The following is a 19,362-nucleotide window of genomic DNA, read 5'->3' as shown; positions in this document are numbered from 1 at the left end:
CCTGACCTTTGTAGAGTCACACATTTGAGAAGAAAGGCATTTTTAGTGTTTGAATCTCAAGTGTTGGCTCTCAAAGGGACCTTTTCCTTCAATTTCCATATAAATGTATTGTTAAGATTTTGGAGAAAACTTATGTTTTTCAAGACCCAGTACATTTAAAGAATTTCTTAGAATCAAGGCAGCCTCCAGTGCCTATAACTGTATCCACCCCTTTAGATATTTAATTTGAATGACACGGATGTAAAATGGTTTACCGCCTTAGTCCAATTAAGAATTTTCCTGTGAATTTCTTTAATACCCTGAAAAGATTTCCCATCAATCTTGCTTCCTCCTGCCCTTTTTTTATTTCTTAATTTCCTGAGGTTAAGAGGCTTGCTATGTTATTTATCATTCAGGGGGAAAAAATGTTTCATTGTAAGAAACAATTTTAACAGTTAAGCTTGTAAATTGTGAAAATTGAAAAAACAAAACAAAACCCCTAAAAAACATGAATTAAAGAAAAAATGAACACGAGCTTCTACCATCTCTCATGTAGAGAGACAAACTGAGGAATTATGGGACAACCAATGTAATGGGAGGCAGAGCGAAAAAATGCTGAGGTTCTCTACACAAAACTTGCAGGAAGGGATTGACCACCCAAGAGTTCAGGAATGATGCACCTATTGCACTAAAACAAATATTTTTCTGTGCAAAAAAACATTAGCCAGCCAATCGGATGTTTTCACACAGATGGGAGCTTTAAACCAGACCTCTCATTTTACTATGATAGCTACTACTGTACTTCTAGATACTGTGTTATAAGCGTATTCAATTAGAGAAAGGAGAAAGGAAAGTGTAACGTATCCTTGGGAAGGTTAGACACAATCTAATCAATCACTGTTCAACCAGACAATCATTATTAGCAGATAATATTGATCAGCAGTTATATAGCCTAGGTGGTACACATTGAGAAGAGGTACAGAGAAGATCAGCTCCATATCTGTGTTCCCTTTGTGGAGGTGGAATATGTTAAAGGTATATAATTTCCTCTGAGTGGCAGATTTATTTTGCTTACAACCAGCTGGACAGAAGGGAAATAAAATTAATCTACCTGCCTTTAAAATTGTCCCCTCCTGCATACAGGATAGCAGGGATGTCTCAATATAATGAGACATCACTATTGCTCATTCTATATCAAGTTTCCAAGTTCATAAAAAACAGACCTAAACAGTTTACAATTATCAGAATATCACACAGCAGTGTAGGGAATAATGATGCACTTTCCCAATTTATTGCATAAAGGGACTTCACCTTCTGAGCTTTCTATTCCACTATCACTACAAAGAGTTTATGAACCTAAGTGATTTAATTAGTAAACCAAATACACACAAAGCACATCTGAAGGAGCTTTTATTACTTAAGCGTGATACCACCAAAAAAGCATGCAGTTTCCTCATTTATATCTTTTGAATGAGAAAAAGTAAGGTATAGCCAGTAAACAAAGTTAATGTGACGTAGGAATCGGAGCAGACACACCCAAATGGATGTTTGAAACTCTACCTCCACTCTTGGGGCATTATGTCATGTAAAAGAAATAAAATTAGCCAAAAAAAGCAAACATCAGGATGCTGGAAACATTTATTTTTCGTTATTCAGTGGACTAAGTGCTTCCATTTATTCAAGAATTTCAAGTTCTGTTGGTTTTTTTTCCTTTCATTTTTGAACACAGTATAAAGAAAACACTTGTCTACAGGGTCAGCAGTTGCAATTTCTGTTTTCCTAACAGAGATTCTCTCTCTTCCTACTCTTTCTCACCTCCCAGGAAACTGGCCTGCATTCTTACACAGGAAAAGCCTTATCTCCTTCCCCAATACACTGGAACCAAGGAAAAGAAAACCTCTTCACACACACAACCAACAAGAAATTGGACATGTGAAATCACTACTGCTGTGTGAGAGTTTGGATAGACAGTACTGCAATTTTAGGGATGAGGTAATTTTAAGCCAGTTACATAATACAAAAACACAAGGGTAAGTTAACCCCTCAACCCCTCTACAGCAACAAAGTTTGGGAAATTCAGCAGCAGAAACCTCATACACAGAATTCTTCTATGATCCTGTTTTGATTAAAAGCTTGACATCACCAACTCAAGCTCCTGGTGTCCTCCCCATGGCCTGAAGCTTTATAGGAGGGTTCTTTCCAGGAAAAGTCCTCTCTAAAAAGGTACAGTGAGAAGAGTGAGGCCTCATAAAAAAGGATAGGGGAGGAGAGGACTAGGACCACCTAGAGACAGCCAAGAACAGTTCATGTCTGGTCACAAAGCATAGACCTGTTCTAGAGCAAACTGGTACACAGTCAATGACATCAGCTTCTTTGCACTCTAAGCAATTTCATCCATACAAAACGGTTTCTGTCTTTGAGAACTCTGAGGATGCCATGCTGTAATGTTGGAAATTATAGTGAGATTTTCAAACTGGCAAAAAGGAGTGTATAAACAAATCTGAAAACTTCTTTTTTAATTACCCAACATATTTGTTCTCTTCCCATGAAGTTAACATTAGAAACCTGGAGCTGTGACGAGGTCTAGTTAAATATGTATTAAAAAAAAAATTACAGCATGTTTTGTATCCCCTTAACCGTGTACAGACAGTGCAAGGTTTGTTCTCTGGTCTCATGAGTGGCCATTGCACGGCCCTCCCTCTCCTCTTCCTCCAACAGTCCATCCCTGGGATCATATGCAGTTCCTAGCGAATGGTGTAGCGCACATACGGCACCTCCACATCTTCATTATTCTCATCATTGCAGCAGAGCTCAAAAACCAGCGCTTTGACATGTTTACCAATCTTCTTCTTTGAGACCTTGGTGACAATTTCTGTCATGCTGAACAGCAGGCAGTCAAAGAACAGAGAAAAAGGGGAAAAATAGCCCTAAATTACTACATGTACAGAAAGAAGGCAAGTGAAGTAAAGCACACATATTCAACAGGCTTATGGATATGTGAAAAAGGACCAGTCCAAGATGCAGAACCAAAGATACATACGGTTGCTCAAGACGTTCTTTCAGCTTTGCTGCAGGCATGAAGAAGGAATAGAGCATGGAGACGCCCTGGGACAGCATGGTGATCTCCAATTTGTGTTCTTTCTAGCAACAGACATGCAAAAGACTGAGTAGATGCCACAAACCACTTATTTCCCACTCTAAACACTGCCATGGGCATCAAACTACCACACAGTTATCTTACAATGCATAATTTTATGTAGTGAGGCTTTAGGTTTTTTTTTCAACTTCTCAGAAATCTGATAGCCAATGCAAATTCCTGACTACCACTATTTGCATTCTCTTGAAATTTCCATCCCTTCTAACTTGAGCTCTTTACCAACACTAACCCCAAATCTACATCTCCTCCATGACCAGGAGGAGGTGCCCAACAAGAAAATTATGCTCAGATTGGAATCCTGTACTATCATTAGGTTTTGCCCCTTAAGATGGTTTCCAGTGAATTTCTCACTCAACTGATAAAGAGCCCTTAGGTGTTCTTAGAGCACAGGTGTCGAAGTCGGTCCTCGAGGGCCGCAATCCAGTCGGGTTTTCAGAATTTCCCCAATGAATATGCATTGAAAGCAGTGCATGCACATAGATCTCATGCATATTCATTGGGGAAATCTTGAAAACCCGACTGGATTGCGGCCCTCGAGGATCGACTTTGACACCCCTGTCTTAGAGTGTTCTTGCCCTGGGGGTTGACTTAATCGTGTAGGAAAACTAATATCTTTGCCTCCCTCACCTTGAAGTAATCCAGAAACTGTTTCAGAGTCATCTCCTCCCCATTGTCTTGGATCCCCTTCATCTCAAAGCGATCCCAGAGTGTCCATTCATTCTCATAATACTGGAAGAGGAACAAAAGAATATGAATGGCCACATTCTCAATGAAGAAAACCAGACCCTCACCAAAGGCAACTCAAAACTATAAGCAGAGCAGCATTTTCCTATGTATTAGCATATTAAGGCATGCATGTCATAAGCAAACAGCTAAAGTGGGGACATAAAGATGCCTCTCCTGGGTAAAAAATGTGAAAACAGTCAAGTCTGCAAATCTAATCTAATCTAATCCTTAGGTTTGTATGAACAATGACCCAACACAGCTAGTGTCTCAACACCACACAGTGTCTTCCTCAGGTGTAAAATCAACCAGAATTCAAAATGCAGAGAGGAGAGGTGCTACCAAAGAAACATGATGGCGGATAAAAGGCCAAATGGCACATACAGTCCCATGCAGTAACCATTATCCCTTTCTGGCATTTTGAATCCTGCTTGATTTTTCTCCTGAGGAAGACACTGTGTGATGTCCAAGTCCTCATCGGGTGAAACTGCATCAGCGAGGGAAAAATCCTCATCCCACAAAACCCGCAGATGCTTAGACGGAGGCAGGGGGCTGGATGGGGACAGATGGTGAAGGGAGAGACCCGCCTGAAGAACCGGAGACCTCCAGGGAAAAAGTAGAACCCCCCAGCCACCTGCAAGTAAGCCTTGTACATGGCTAAGACAAAATCAGGGGAAAACCCCTGGTGGCAAAAAGTCATGCATTGCAGGTGCAGAACACACACCTAAGACATGTTCCTATCTCTCAAAAATAGGAGGGAGGTCACCTGAGGCCACAGGCAAATGGCGGAGCTTTTCACCAAAACTGACAAAAAGCCCGCTGAACTGGGAGAGGGAATGCTTTCATGGTATAGCTCGCTGCATAGCGGGCTAGGCCAAGGACTTAAGGCATAATGTCTGTTTGAGGGGTACACTTAGACCTTTATTTTATTTCTCTGTGGAGTTCTTGTATGGTTTTGTTAGCTATATTGTGGTGGCAAAGAGGCCTGAATGGGCTCCTCCGCTAAAACAGAACTGCAGGCAGCATCAGCTGTAGCGGTAAGGGAATTCCCAGTACTATGGATAGTAAAGGAAAGCTGAGTTCCCTGACTGCCAGATGGGGAAATCCCTGTGTGGGCTGTAGGAGAAGCCTGGGCTTCCCCTCTGCTACAGCCAATGAGTAGTACATGCGTGAAGGGGAACCCTGCTTGCTAGCACCCGAAGTCAATAAGGATTCCCCCTTGCAGTGGCTGGCCACTTTATGCACACGTCGGCCGCATCAACCACTCATTAGGTACACAATTAGCATGTTTTCAGTCTCTTTAAAGTGCTCATTGTAAACCACTAGGGAAGAAAAAAAAAAAAAAAAAAAGAAAGTGCCGGTTAGCAATAAAAAACAATTAAGCTCAATTAAAAGCTTCCTTTCAGATTCGCACTGCCTCAGGACTTTTTTTTTTAAACTAAAAAAAAAAAACTGACAAAGGAACAGACCTCACAGGCTCTCAAAGCTGTAAAATTTGCCTGATTGTGGCAAGGTGAACAGCTGAGGCACCTCTAAACAAAAATTGGGGAGGTGGGGTAAAATGGGGAGGAGGGCCTTGGCCACCTGAGTGTGGCACCCGTGAGGTCAGACTGACCCCCGAAAGGGTCCTCCAAGCTTTATCAGGACAGCAAAAAAAAAAAAAAAAAAAAAAAGGACAATAAAGGCCACTAATCAGATCCAACAGGTCCTAACAAGAGGAAAGACTGCACAGGCTTACTACCTTCACTTGCTGGAGACTGAGAACAGAATGATTGTAGATGGGACTGCACAGCCTACTTCTACTACTGCCAAAAGTCAATGTGTTCTCAGTCTCCACCTACTTGCAGAGGAGCATAAACCATCCATCTGTGCCAGTCTGGAGGGATGATATAGGAGGAAGCATTTACTGCCTTCCCTCAAGAAATCTTATTACAATGCTCTGTAAAGTAATGTAACTGATCAGAAGTCAGTGTCCTGTGTTAAGACCAGTTCTAGAAGCTCAGAATTTAATGAGGCCTGGTGCTATCCTACCTCTGAACAATAACCTGGTAGACAGACTGTTACTAATGATTCCCTGAGTACTGACTAAAATAAATATTACATTTGGTAGTGCTTGTATCCCTGTTCTTTTTTCCTTATCTGTTGGTGACTATAAAAATGTAGTATCCTGTGATTTCTTCTCTCTCTTTTTTTTTTTTTTAATTCTTTATTTAATTTTACATCTTACAAGTGTATCAATAAGTTAACAATTGAAATTAAATACATCACTTGAATTTCTGTCATATTAACAATAATACATAAAATTTAACCCCTTCCCACCCAATCCTCCCTCAATATATGCAATTAAATATATCCTATGAAATATTTTTTTACTGATCCAAATAATTAATAAAATTCAAAATCCCCTCCCATCCCTTCATTTATATTGTATTTATAATGGAAAAATGATATCTATTCATTACAATAATTTGTCAATGGCCCCCATATCTCTTTAAATTTTTTATAATTCCCTTTTTGTATGGCTATTGTTCTCTCCATCTTATAAATGTGACACAATGAGTTCCACCAAAAACTGTAATTAAGCCTGCTACAATTTTTCCAATTATGCGCGATATGTTGTATGGCGACTCCTGTCATAATCAATAAAAGCTTATTATTGTTTGATGAAATTTGGCTCTTTGTTCTTAGACATTCCAAATAGAATTGTGTCATACGACAAAGCCACAGGATTCTCTAATAAACAATTTATTTGTGTCCAGATTGATTTCCAAAAGGTCAAGATAAGGGGACAATAGTATAACAAATGATCTAATGTCCCAATCTCAAGATTACAATGCCAGCATCTATTAGACTTAGAGGTATTTAACTTCTGTAATCTAACTGGGGTCCAAAATTCTCTATGTAAAATGAAAAACCAAGTTTGTCTCATAGATGTGGACACTGTACATCTCATTCTCCAAGACCAAATTCGTGGCCATTGAGATGCAGTAATTTGATGCTTGATCTCAATGTTCCAAATGTCCCTAAGTCCAGTTTTAGGTTTTTTATTTACAAATCCGTTTATCAATTTATACCACTGTGCGACCTGGTGTCCCAAGAAGTCCATCTGAAAGCATAAAAATTCTAAACTATATTGCGTATTAAGATTTTTCCATTCAGGGAACCCTGCCTGAATGGCCCGCTTCAGTTGCAACCATCTAAAGCAGGGGTAGGGAACTCCGGTCCTCGAGAGCCGTATTCCAGTCGGGTTTTCAGGATTTCACCAATGAATATGCATTGAAAGCAGTGCATGCAAATAGATCCCATGCATATTCATTGGGGAAATCCTGAAAACCCGAATGGAATACGGCTCTCGAGGACCGGAGTTCCCTACCCCTGATCTAAAGCTTTGTGATTTATTAAGACCATATTTATGTTGCAGCTGTAAAAAATCAAGCAGTTTACCATTTGAAACAACATCACCTAAAATCCATATACTTGCTATCATCCAATGCTTCCAGATGACCTTAAATCCGCCAATTTGAATCTTGAAGTTTAACCATATAGTTTGATTTGTTGATTTATAGATTGGAATAGATGTTAAATTACTAACATATCTTAGAGTTTTCCATGTATCCATAAATATTGTTTTCTTTATACAATCTAATCATTTTAATGCTAAGAACATGACAAACGTAGAGGGAACATGAGTCGTCATTCCAACCACAATCAGTCTGGGGTATTATCAATGAGCTCTGGGAGGACCCAATACATACCCTGGCACAAAATATAGGCTTGATAATACCTATAGAAATTTGGAAAATTTACCCAACCCTCCGCAATTGGTTTTTGTAAAGATACTAAAGCAATTCTAGGAGTTTTACCCAGCCAAAGAAATTTTGTAAGAATACTATTTAACTTTTTATAAAAGGACCCCTTAAAAAAAACTGGCAACATTCCCATCTGTTAACAAACCAAAGGCAATATATCATCATTTTAATAGTTTGAACTCTCCCCCACCAAGACAGATGTAATGGATTCCATTGCTCGCACATTTCTATTACCTTCTGCAATAAAAATTTTTCATTCTCTTTCATTGTGTCTTCAAGCGTATTTTTTATCCAAATTCCTAAGTATTTTAATCCACCTTCCTTCCATACAAAAGAAAATTAATCAAACAAGCCTTTTGTACAATACACGTTTAGTGGAAGAACTTCAGATTTACTCCAATTTATCTTATACCCTGAAAATTTTCCAAATTTCTCAATCAATTCAAGTAAGCATGGAATGGTTGTTTCTGGATTTCTCAAATGAAGCAATATATCATCTTCATAAGCAGAGACTTTGTATTCTCGATCTGAATAAGGAATACCCTGTATCTCCTTTACTTGCTGAATAGCTAATAACAAGGGTTCCAAAACAATATAAAAAAGCAAAGGAGGTAACCCCCCTCCGCAAATTGAAGCGTTTTGAAAAATTATTATTAATATACAATTTTGCAACAGGGGAGCTATACAATGTTTGTATCATTTGTATAAATCCTGAACCAATTCCAAACCATTCCATAGCTTGATACATGAAGGTCCATTCCACTCGATCAAAAGCTTTCTCTGCATCCAAGGACACAGAAAAAGCCGGATCTTTCATGGCTTTTGTTAAATTTAACATATGAAAAGCCAATCTTGTATTATTAGATGAGTGTCTCCTAGCAACAAATCCAGTTTGGTGCATTTCAATAATAAAAGGGAGAGCCTTGGCCAAGCATAAAGCCAATGTCTTAGCCAAAAGTTTTCCATCTACATTGATTAATGAGATAGGCCTGTAATCTGAAACCAATGTGGGATCTTTATTTGGCTTTGGCAAAACTATAGTCAATGATTCTGCTATAGTACCTGTAATGCAACCCTTAGTCAGTTTAGACTCATATAAATTTAATAGATGAGGTAATAGGTTAACTTGAAATGATTTATAAAATTCTACTGTGAAACCATCACCACTTGGAGCGGATTCAACTCTAAGAGACTTCAACGCTGATCCTAATTCTTTTAATGATATAGGCTCCTCTAAACTTCTTTTAATATGTTCAGGAACTTTCGGACCATTAATTAATTTCAAAAATTCTAATCCATCCTTTCTTCTATTATCATAAGGCTCAGAAGAGTATAAGTCTTTATAAAAATTTAGAAATTGATTTAAAATATCTCCAATTTGAGTATGTGTATCATCTTTCTCATCTTTTATTGCAATCATTTTTGTTTTTCTTTACTTTGCTTTAAAATAATTTGCTAATAATCTTCCTGCCTTATTTGAGTTTTCATAATACAGAGTCTGCTGGGAAAACAAATTTTTCCTTACTAATTTTGAAGAGATTTCATTATATTTACCTTTAGATTTTAATAGAGCCTGCAGAGCACTTTTCTCCCATTTATCAATCAATTTAGACTCTAGATTCTTAATTTCTTTTTCCAAATTAGAAAATTGTTTTTTAAGTTGTTTCCTAATATATGCTGAATATGATATAATATTACTTCTCATGATCGCCTTAAAGGCATCCCATAAAATTTCCATGGAGGTTTCTTCCAACGTATTAATTTGAAAGAATTCATTCATTTTTAATTGAAACTCTTCAAGGAATTTTGAATCCGCAATCAATGTATTATCAAATCTCCATACAGATCTACTATTTTTTTGTTCAGGAATCTTAAATTCAATCCATACACCACCATGATCAGACAAAATTATTGGATCTACGGAGGCTTGTGTCACCTGTTGTACTAATTTATTTGAAACAAAAATATAGTCTATTCTTGAAAAAGATTTATGGACTTGTGAGCAAAAAGAAAATTCACGATCATCAAAATGAAGTATCCGCTATATATCTTTCAAATCACAAGATTGTACTAAATTATCTAACCCTAATGATTTCATAACTTTGCTTGGTTTTTTATCCATTAATGGATCCATGACAGCATTGAAATCTCCAGCCACCACTAAGCTAGAAGCAGCCAGTGGGAGAATCAGTAGTAATGTTCTAAAAAATTCCGCTTGATTCGGATTAGGGGCATACACATTAAACAGTGCCAGGGCAGTATTTCCCATGCTCATTTTCACATACAACCATCTAACCAAAGGATCAAAATCGATCATTTGAAAATTAGCTGTGCATTTCTTATTTATTAATATAGCAACTCCTGCTTTTTTTCCCAGATGCCAGGGCAATAAAAACACTGTTTCACCCAACCCCTTCCAACATTTTTGACTCTGCCGCTGATAGATGAGTCTCTTGTATATAATATATGTCAGCATTCTGTTTCAAAAAGGCAAGCATTTTTTCCTTTTTATTTGATGGTTAAGGCCATTAACATTTAATGAAAAAATTTTAAGCTCCATTATATATTCTTATTTCTAAATACTTATACCAATGAAAATAATCAGATTTAATTAATTTGGAATGAACAGACACCATTTCCAATAATCTAAAACTTTGCATATATAATACCCCCCTCCCTATTTTTCCCTTCCTCGCTTTCCCCCCCTCCCCAGTTCCTCATTAAAAGTGAAAACTTGGTGACACACATATTAGACCAGGCATTGAGAAACCCCCGTAGACTACTTTTAAATCATTTCTTAAAAATAAGTCACATAAAAACATTTATAATAATTTCTAATAAATCACTTAACTTATTCTAGCTCTTATTTATTATATTACATTAATTAACTAAAAATTTTGTCAACTTCCTATATGTCATTAAAAACTTTTATAAAATTTCATCTTCTATCTTGCCATTTCCAAATTCATTAAATATCTAACTAAACAATGAATCATTATATATTCCGATTAAACACCTAAGTAGTATCATAAGATCATTAATTATATATTTGAATCAGTTATAATCCTTAACCATCTGAAAGCAGTTACTTACCGTAACAGTTGTTATCCAGGGACAGCAGGCAGATATTCTCACACATGGGTGACGTCACCGACGGAGCACCGCAGTGGACAGCCTCAAAAGCAGACTTGCTTGAAGATCTTTAAGAACTTCCGAGTGCTGCATCGTGCATGCGCGCATGCCTTCCAGCCTGAACTAGGGGGCGCATCTCCTGTGAGGATCCTCAGTTCAGATACCTAGCTAAGAAACCAACCAGGGGAGGTGGGTGGGTTGTGAGAATATCTGCCTGCTGTCCCTGGATAACAACTGTTACGGTAAGTATCTGTGCTTTATCCCAGGACAAGCAGGTAGCATATTCTCACACATGGGTGACCTCCAAGCTAAGCAGAAGGGGATGGAGGGAGAATTGGCAATTTAAGAAAAAAGATTTTGCAAAACAGACTGGCCAAAATGGCCATCCCTTCTGGATAAGGTATCCAGACAGTAATGAGAGGTGAATGTATGAACCGAGGACCAAGTGCAGCTTTGCAGATTTCCTCAATAGGAGTTGATCTGAGGAAAGCTACAGATGCTGCCATAGCTCGAACTTTATGGCCCGTGACTCGACCTTGCAGAGGTAGACCAGCCTGAGCATAGCAGAAAGAGATACAAGCAGCTATCCAGTCCCAACCTATTCGGATCAAAAGAGATGAAAAGTTGAGGAGCTGTTCTGTGAGGTTGAGTGCGTTGCAAGTAGAAAGCCAAAGCACGCTTGCAGTCCAAAGTATGAAGCGCCACTTCTCCAGGGTGAGAATGAGGTTTAGGAAAAAACATTGGCAGAACAATAAACTGATTGATGTGAAAGTCTGAAACCACTTTAGGCAAAAATTTTGAAAGAGTACGGAGGACCACCTTGTCATGGTGGAAAACTGTGAAAGGTGGGTCAGCAACCAAAGCTTGCAACTCACTGACTCTTCGAGCAGACGTGAGCGCAATGAGGAAAACCGCCTTCCAAGTGAGATATTTGAGATGAGCTTTATCAAGCGGTTCAAATGGAGGTTTCATTAGTTGAGCTAAAACCACGTTGAGATCCCAAACCACTGGAGGCGGTTTAAGTGGAGGATGAACATTAAAGAGTCCCTTCATCTTCCAATGTACACTCTTCATGGTGTGTGCGGGGGGAGAGGGGGGAGTTTGGTTGATGATCCTCTTGTTTTGTCTTTGTATGTTATCTATTTATATGATGCATATTTGTTTGGTACTGTGCACCTTCGAGGTGCCTTGCTATTCTGTTCTTGTTGTTTGCATCAATAAAAATTGTTTGAACCTAAAGAGTCCCTTCATAAATCGGGAAACTACTGGATGCGCAGAGAGAGGTTTCCCATTGAGAGGCTGATGAAAAGCAGCAATAGCACTAAGATGGACTCGGATAGATGTAGACTGAAGTTCAGATTGCGATATGTGAAGTAAACCGAAGCCAAGGGTGAAGACATAGGCTCCATCCGACGTGTGGAACACCAAGCTAAAAATCTAGTCCATTTCTGGCCGTAACACTGTCGAGTGGACGGCTTTCTGGAAGCAATCAAAATGTCTTGAACAGACTGAGAAAAATGCGAGGAGTCTATCAGGCAGAAAGGAACCAAGCTGTTAAGTGTAGAGACTTCAGATTAAGATGAAGCAAAGAGCCTTGACTCTGAGTAAGCAGAGAGGGAAAAATCGGTAGAAGCAGAGGCTCCCTGGCGCTGAGTTGAAGCAGAAACATAAAAGATAACGGCAGAAAAGGGCTACAGCAAATCAAGTCTGCCCACTCTGCTTACCCATCCCCTGTCTATGCCCTAATGACCCAATTTTCTTATCTTGACCCTCGTAGGGACCCCACATTGGTATCCCATTTATTCTTAAAGTCTGGCACGCTGTCTGCCTCGATCACCTGCACTGGAAGCTTGTTCCAATGATCAATCACTCTCTCTGTGAAGAAATACTTTCTGGTGTCACCATGAAATTTTCCGCCCCTGAGTTTGAGCGGGTGCCCTCTTGTGGCCGAGAGTCCCTTGAGAAAGAAAATATCATCTTCCACTTCGACACGTCCCGTGAGGTACTTAAATGTTCGATCATGTCTCCCCTCTCCCTATGTTCCTCGAGAGTGTAGAGCTGCAATTTGTTCAGTCTCTCTTCATACGAGAGACCCTTGAGCCCCGAGATCATCCTGGTGGCCGTCCGCTGAACCGATTCAATTCTGCGCACATCTTTACTGTAATGTGGCCTCCAGAATTGCACACAGTACTCCAGATGAGGTCTCACCATGGCCCTGTACAACGGCATTATGATTTCAGGCTTTCGGCTGACGAAACTTCTATTGATACAACCCAATATCTGCCTTGCCTTAGATGAAGCCTTCTCCACTTGATTGGCAGTTTTCATGTCTGCACTGATGATTACTCCTAAATCTCGTTCTGCTGAAGTCCTAGTTAAAGTTTCTCCGTTCAAGAAGTACGTCCTGCATGGATTCCCGACCTTACATTTCTTAGCATTGAAGCCTAGCTGCCAGGTTGAGGACCAACTTTCCAATGTCCTGCACCATATAATTCTGTAAACTGCATTCACTTACTATATTACATAGTTTGGCGTCATCGGCGAATAGTGTTATTTTACCCTGAAGCCCTTGAGTCAGATCCCCTATGAATATGTTGAAAAGGAGTAGACCCAGGACCGAGCCCTGCGGCACTCCACTGGTCACCTCCGATGTTTTAGAGAGGGTACCATTAACTACCACCCTCTAAGTCTGCCACTCAGCCATTCATTGACCCATGCAGTTAGTGTCTCTCCTAACCCCATCGATTCCATCTTGCTTAGCAGCCTGCGGTGTGGGACACTGTCAAAAGCTTTACTGAAGTCCAGGTACACGATGTCCAAAGACTCTCCCAAGTACAACTTTCTTGTTACCCAGTCAAAGAAGCTGATGAGATTGGATTGGCAGGACCTACCCTTGGTTAATCCATGCTGACTGGGATCCCGAAGATTCCCTTCATTCAAGATCGTGTCCAATTTGCTTTTAATTAGTGTTTCTATGAGTTTGCACACTATTGATGTGAGACTCACCGGTCTATAATTCGCAGCCTCTGCCCTGCAACCCTTTTTATGCAGAGGAACGACATTAGCTAATTTCCAGTCCAGGGGAACTTTCTCCTTACTTAGGGAGAGATTGAATAGCTCAGCCAACGGTTTCGCCAGGACATCGCTCAATTCTCTGAGCACTCTTGGGTGCAAATTGTCTGGTCCCATGGCTTTGTTCACCTTGAGTCTTGCCAGTTCACTGTAAACTTCACCTGGTGTGAATTCAAAATTCTGAAACGAGTCTTCTGTGCTTTGTGTTGCCTTCAACTGCGGATCGTGTCCCGGTGCTTCACAGGTGAAGACTGAGCAGAAGTATTCATTCAGTAGTTCGGCTTTATTGGAATCTGCTTCCACGTAACTTCCGTCCGGTCTTCTAAGGCGTACTATCCCCACCTGTGTTCCTTTTTCTGTCACTGAAGGGCACCCTTCCCCACCACCATTACCTCTTCAAATCTTCACCGGCAGCAACCAGCGTTACCTATGTGCTGCTTGCACCAGCCTTGTCCCTCGCGCTGATGTTCATGGCCAAGAAAGCACAGTTACTTACCGTAACAGGTGTTATCCAGGGACAGCAGGCAGATATTCTTGACTGATGGGTGACGGCACCGACGGAGCCCCGGTACGGACACTTTTAGAGTGATTGCACTCTAAGAACTTGGAAAGTTCTAGAGACCGCACCGCGCATGCGCGAGTGCCTTCCCGCCCGACCCCGACGCGCGGTCCCTCAGTTAAGATAAGCCAGCTAAGAAGCCAACCCGGGGAGGTGGGTGGGACGCAAGAATATCTGCCTGCTGTCCCTGGATAACACCTGTTACGGTAAGTAACTGTGCTTTATCCCAGGACAAGCAGGCAGCATATTCTTGACTGATGGGTGACCTCTAAGCTAACAAAACGAGGGATGGAGGGAAGGTTGGCCATTAGGAAAACAAATTTTGCAAAACAGATTGGCCGAAATGTCCATCCCGTCTGGAGAAAGCATCCAGACAATAATGAGATGTAAAAGTATGGACTGAGGACCACGTAGCAGCTTTGCAGATTTCCTCAATGGGCGTGGAACGGAGGAAAGCTACAGATGCTGCCATAGCTCTAATTCTATGTGCCGTGACAGAACCTTCCAGTGTCAGTCCGGACTGAGCATAGCAGAATGAAATGCACGCAGCAAGCCAATTAGATAGCGTACGTTTAGAAACAGGACGTCCCAATTTATTTGGATCAAAGGACAAAAAAAGTTGGGGAGATGATCTGTGGGGCTTAGTACGGTCTAAATAGTAAGCTAAAGCCCGCTTACAGTCCAAAGTATGAAGAGCCTGTTCCCCGGAATGAGAGTGAGGTTTAGGGAAAAAAACAGGTAGTACAATAGATTGGTTGAGATGGAACTCAGAAACAACCTTAGGGAGAAACTTTGGATGTGTACGTAGAACCACCTTGTCGTGATGAAAGACAGTGAAAGGTGGATCAGAAACTAGTGCATGTAGCTCACTGACCCTCCTGGCAGAGGTGAGAGCAATAAGAAAAAGTACCTTCCAAGTGAGAAACTTGAAAGAGGCAGTAGCCAAGGGTTCAAATGGAGGCTTCATCAAGGCGGAGAGAACCACGTTCAGATCCCAGATCACCGGAGGTGCTTTGAGAGGTGGTTTCAGATTGAAAAGACCTCGCATGAATCTGGAGACCAGGGGATGAGCTGAAAGGAGTTTCCCCTGGACTGGCTCATGAAAAGCCGTAATGGCACTGAGATGAACTCTGATGGAAGTAGACTTGAGACCAGAAGTAGACAGAGAAAGCAGATAATCCAATAGAGGTTCCACAGCAAGAGACCTGGGGTCATGATGATGGAGGAGACACCAAGAAGAAAACCTCGTCCACTTTTGATGGTAACATTGTAGAGTGGCTGGTTTCCTGGAGGCGTCCAGGATGGAGCGAACAGGCTGAGATAACAAAGAATCAGTTGAAGTCAGCCCGAGAGATACCAAGCTGTCAGGTGTAGAGATTGCAGGTTGGGATGGAGGAGGGTTTCCTGATCTTGTGTAAGCAGAGATGGAAACAGTGGAAGTAGAAATGGATCCCTGGAACTGAGTTGAAGTAGAAGGGAGAACCAATGCTGTCTGGGCCACCGTGGTGCAATCAGGATCATGGTGGCTCGTTCCCTCTTTAGTTTGAACAAGGTCCGAAGCATGAGAGGCAGAGGAGGGAAAGCATAAAGGAACAGATTGGACCAATCCAGAAGAAACGCATCCGCTGCCAGACGGTGAGGAGAGTAAAGTCTGGAGCAAAATTGGGGCAACTGATGATTGTGAGGAGCTGCAAAAAGGTCCACCTGAGGAGTGCCCCATTGTGCAAAGATGGACTGAAGAGTCGATGGGTCGAGAGTCCATTCGTGGGGTTGGAGAACTCTGCTGAGCTTGTCTGCTAAGTAGTTCTGTTGACCCTGAATATAAATTGCTTTCAGGAATAAGCGGCGCGAGGATGCCCAAGACCAGATTCTCTGGGCTTCCTGGCATAAGAGGCGAGAGCCCGTTCCCCCCTGCTTGTTGATGTAGTACATAGCTACCTGGTTGTCTGTGCAAATTAGAAGGACTTGAGGAAATAGAAGGTGTTGGAAGGCCTTGAGGGCATAGAACATTGCCCTGAGTTCCAGGAAATTGATGTGATGCTTCTTTTCCTGAGGAGTCCAAAGGCCCTGAGTTTGGAACTCGTTCAGATGAGCTCCCCATGCATAAGGGGAGGCGTCGGTGGTGATGATCAGATGATGAGGAGGCAGATGGAACAGAAGGCCCCTGGAGAGATTTGAGGATATCAACCACCATTGCAGAGACTGACGAAGAGACGATGTCACAGATATGTGTCGTGAGCAAGAGTCTGTCGCTTGAGACCACTGGAGAGCCAGGGTCCATTGAGGAGTGCGCAGGTGAAGCCGTGCCAGGGGTGTGACATGAACTGTGGAGGCCATGTGACCCAAGAGAATCATCATCTGCTTTGCAGAAATGGAGTGCTGGGACAGCACCTGCTGACAGAGCGATTGGAGGTTGTGAAGACGGTTGTCCGGCAAGAAGGCTCTCATCTGGACCGTGTCCAGTACCGCTCCAATGAATTGAAGTCTCTGCGTAGGAAGAAGGTGAGACTTGGGTATATTGATTTCGAACCCCAGGAGTTGTAGAAAAAAGATGGTCTGGTTGGTGGCCAGAAGAACAGTCTGAGATGAAATGGCCTTGATTAACCAATCGTCCAGGTAGGGAAAAACCTGAAGGTGGTGGGAGCGTAGAAACGCTGCCACCACTACCAGACATTTTGTGAACACTCTTGGAGAGGAGGCAAGACCGAAGGGGAGCACTCTGTATTGGTAATGACAGTGATTTATCATGAAGCGAAGGTACTGTCTGGAGGCCGGATGAATTGGAATGTGAGTGTAGGCCTCTTTGAGATCGAGAGAGCATAGCCAGTCGTTGTGATCGAGGAGAGGATAAAGCGTAGCTAGAGATAGCATCTTGAATTTTTCTTTGACCAAACATTTGTTGAGATCTCGCAGATCTAGAATTGGTCTGAGGTCTCCTGTTTTCTTGGGGACTAGAAAATACCGGGAGTAGAATCCTTGCCCTCTTTGGTCCAGAGGAACTTCCTCTATGGCGTTTAGAAGTAGGAGGGACTGAACCTCCTGACAAAGGAGGGCAGATTGAGGAGTGTGCAAAGCAGACTCTTTTGGTAGACTTTGGCCCGGAAGGGTGTGAAAGTTGAGAGAGTAGCCGTGGCGGATGATGTTGAGGACCCACTGGTCCGAGGTGATAACTTCCCACCGGCTGAGAAAGAAAGACAGTCGTCCTCCTATCGGTTGAGGGAGGAGAGGAGATGGTTGAACGCTGGCTATGCCCTCGAGGATCAAGTCAAAAGGGCTGAGTCGATTTTTGTGGAGGAGGCTGCTTAGCTGGTTGTTGCTGCTGAGGTCTAGGTGTTTGCCGCTGCTGTTGACGCTGCCTCCTAGGTTGCTGAGTGGAAGGCTGCAAGGGGCGAGCCACAAAACGCCGCTGATAGGCCGTTTGCTGTCTGAATGGCCGTGAAGGTGGAGGTTTCTTCTTGGTCTTAAGAAGGGTATCCCAGCGGGTTTCATGAGCCGAGAGCTTCTGGGTCGTTGAGTCCATAGAATCTCCGAACAGCTCATCCCCTAAACATGGGGCATTAGCCAACCGGTCTTGATGATTAACATCAAGCTCAGAGACTCTGAGCCAAGCCAAACGGCGCATGGCTACAGATATGGCTGTTGCTCGAGAGGTAAGCTCAAAAGTGTCATATATAGACCTTACCATGAATTTCCTAAGCTGGAAAAGAGCTGAAGAGCACTGATGGAAAGCCTCACGATTCCCCACAGGAAGGTACTGCTCAAAGGAAGCCATGGTGGTAAGGAGATGCTTTAAATAAAACGAAAAATGAAAAGCATAGTTACCAGAACGATTAGCAAGCATCGCATTCTGGTAAAGTCGCTTACCAAATTTGTCCATGGCTTTACCCTCTCTGCCAGGAGGGACAGAGGCATAGACACTAGCTCCTAATGACTTCTTGAGGGTGGATTCTACAAGAAGAGACTCATGAGAGAGCTGTGGTTTATCAAAACCAGGAATAGGGATTACTTTATAAAGGGAATCCAATTTGCGAGGGGCTCCCGGGATGGTAAGAGGAGTCTCCAGATTCTTGTAAAAGGTCTCCCTCAGGATGTCATGTAAAGGGAGTTTCAAGAATTCCTTTGGAGGCTGGTCAAAATCAAGAGCGTCCAAAAAAGCTTTGGACTTTTTAGACTCAGCCTCCAAAGGAATGGAAAGAGATTCACACATATCTCTTAAAAAAGAAGAGAAAGAGGTGGAATCAGGTTTGGAGGAAATATCCTGCAGAACAGGCTCGTCCTCCTCTGAAGAACACTCCCCTTCTGACTGAAGAGGTTCTTCAGAGTTGCCCCACAGATCAGGGTCTCGAACATGGGGACCACGGTCCCGAGACTCAGGGGTGGATGGTTCTCGGTGTCGGGACTTCTGTACCGACTTACCCGACCTCACCGACGCGGTACCGGGCGATGTTATCGGTCGCACCGGAGCCGATGTCTGCACCGACTGGTGATGAGACCTAGGCTCCGGTGCGAGGACAGGCATCGATGCCGATGAGGTCAAGTGTACCGGTACCGAAGGAGTGGATGGTGACAATAGTGGCTGTTCCACGATCGGTACCGGTTGCTCAGTGGGGACCGATACCGGAGGGCTCGGTGTCAGGAGAGCTGGAAGGAGTTGTTTGAGCTGTTCCTTCAGCTGTACCTGCAAGATGGCCGCAATGCGATCATCGAGGGAGGGCACCGGTACCGCTTTTTTCTTCTGCGGTACCTGCGGTGCCGCTCGACGCCCCGGAGATGAGGAGCCCGATGTCGAGGGACTCACCTCAATAGGGGCGGAGCGCTTCCGCTGGCGCCTCACGGTCGGCAGGATTGGACTCTCTGCAATGGAGACCGGAGGACGTTCCAGCGGGGAAGGCTTCTTAGCCGGCTTACCTGCATGCTGCGACGCCGACGCG

At 42.5% G+C, this 19,362-nt stretch overlaps 1 protein-coding gene across 2 annotated transcripts in view; it reads right to left on the bottom strand.

The window, feature by feature from the left end:
* Positions 1-1,599: 1,599 nt before the first annotated feature.
* Positions 1,600-19,362, bottom strand: part of UBA1 (ubiquitin like modifier activating enzyme 1) — a 186,924-nt gene continuing 169,161 nt past the window's right edge. For both annotated transcript variants that reach the window (XM_033923071.1, XM_033923061.1), the window contains 3 exons: positions 3,764-3,865; positions 3,020-3,120; positions 1,600-2,859 (listed from right to left, as the gene is read on the bottom strand). In XM_033923071.1, the coding sequence (XP_033778962.1) occupies positions 2,724-2,859; positions 3,020-3,120; positions 3,764-3,865 (339 nt within the window). In that variant the 3' untranslated portion in view covers positions 1,600-2,723. The remainder of the gene's footprint in view (positions 2,860-3,019; positions 3,121-3,763; positions 3,866-19,362) is intronic.

This window comes from Geotrypetes seraphini, chromosome 1 (assembly GCF_902459505.1).
Source record: "Geotrypetes seraphini chromosome 1, aGeoSer1.1, whole genome shotgun sequence".
Lineage (NCBI taxonomy): Eukaryota > Metazoa > Chordata > Amphibia > Gymnophiona > Dermophiidae > Geotrypetes > Geotrypetes seraphini.
The sequence above is the reverse complement of the archived record's forward strand: the minus strand, read 5'-3'. Positions and strand labels throughout refer to the sequence as shown.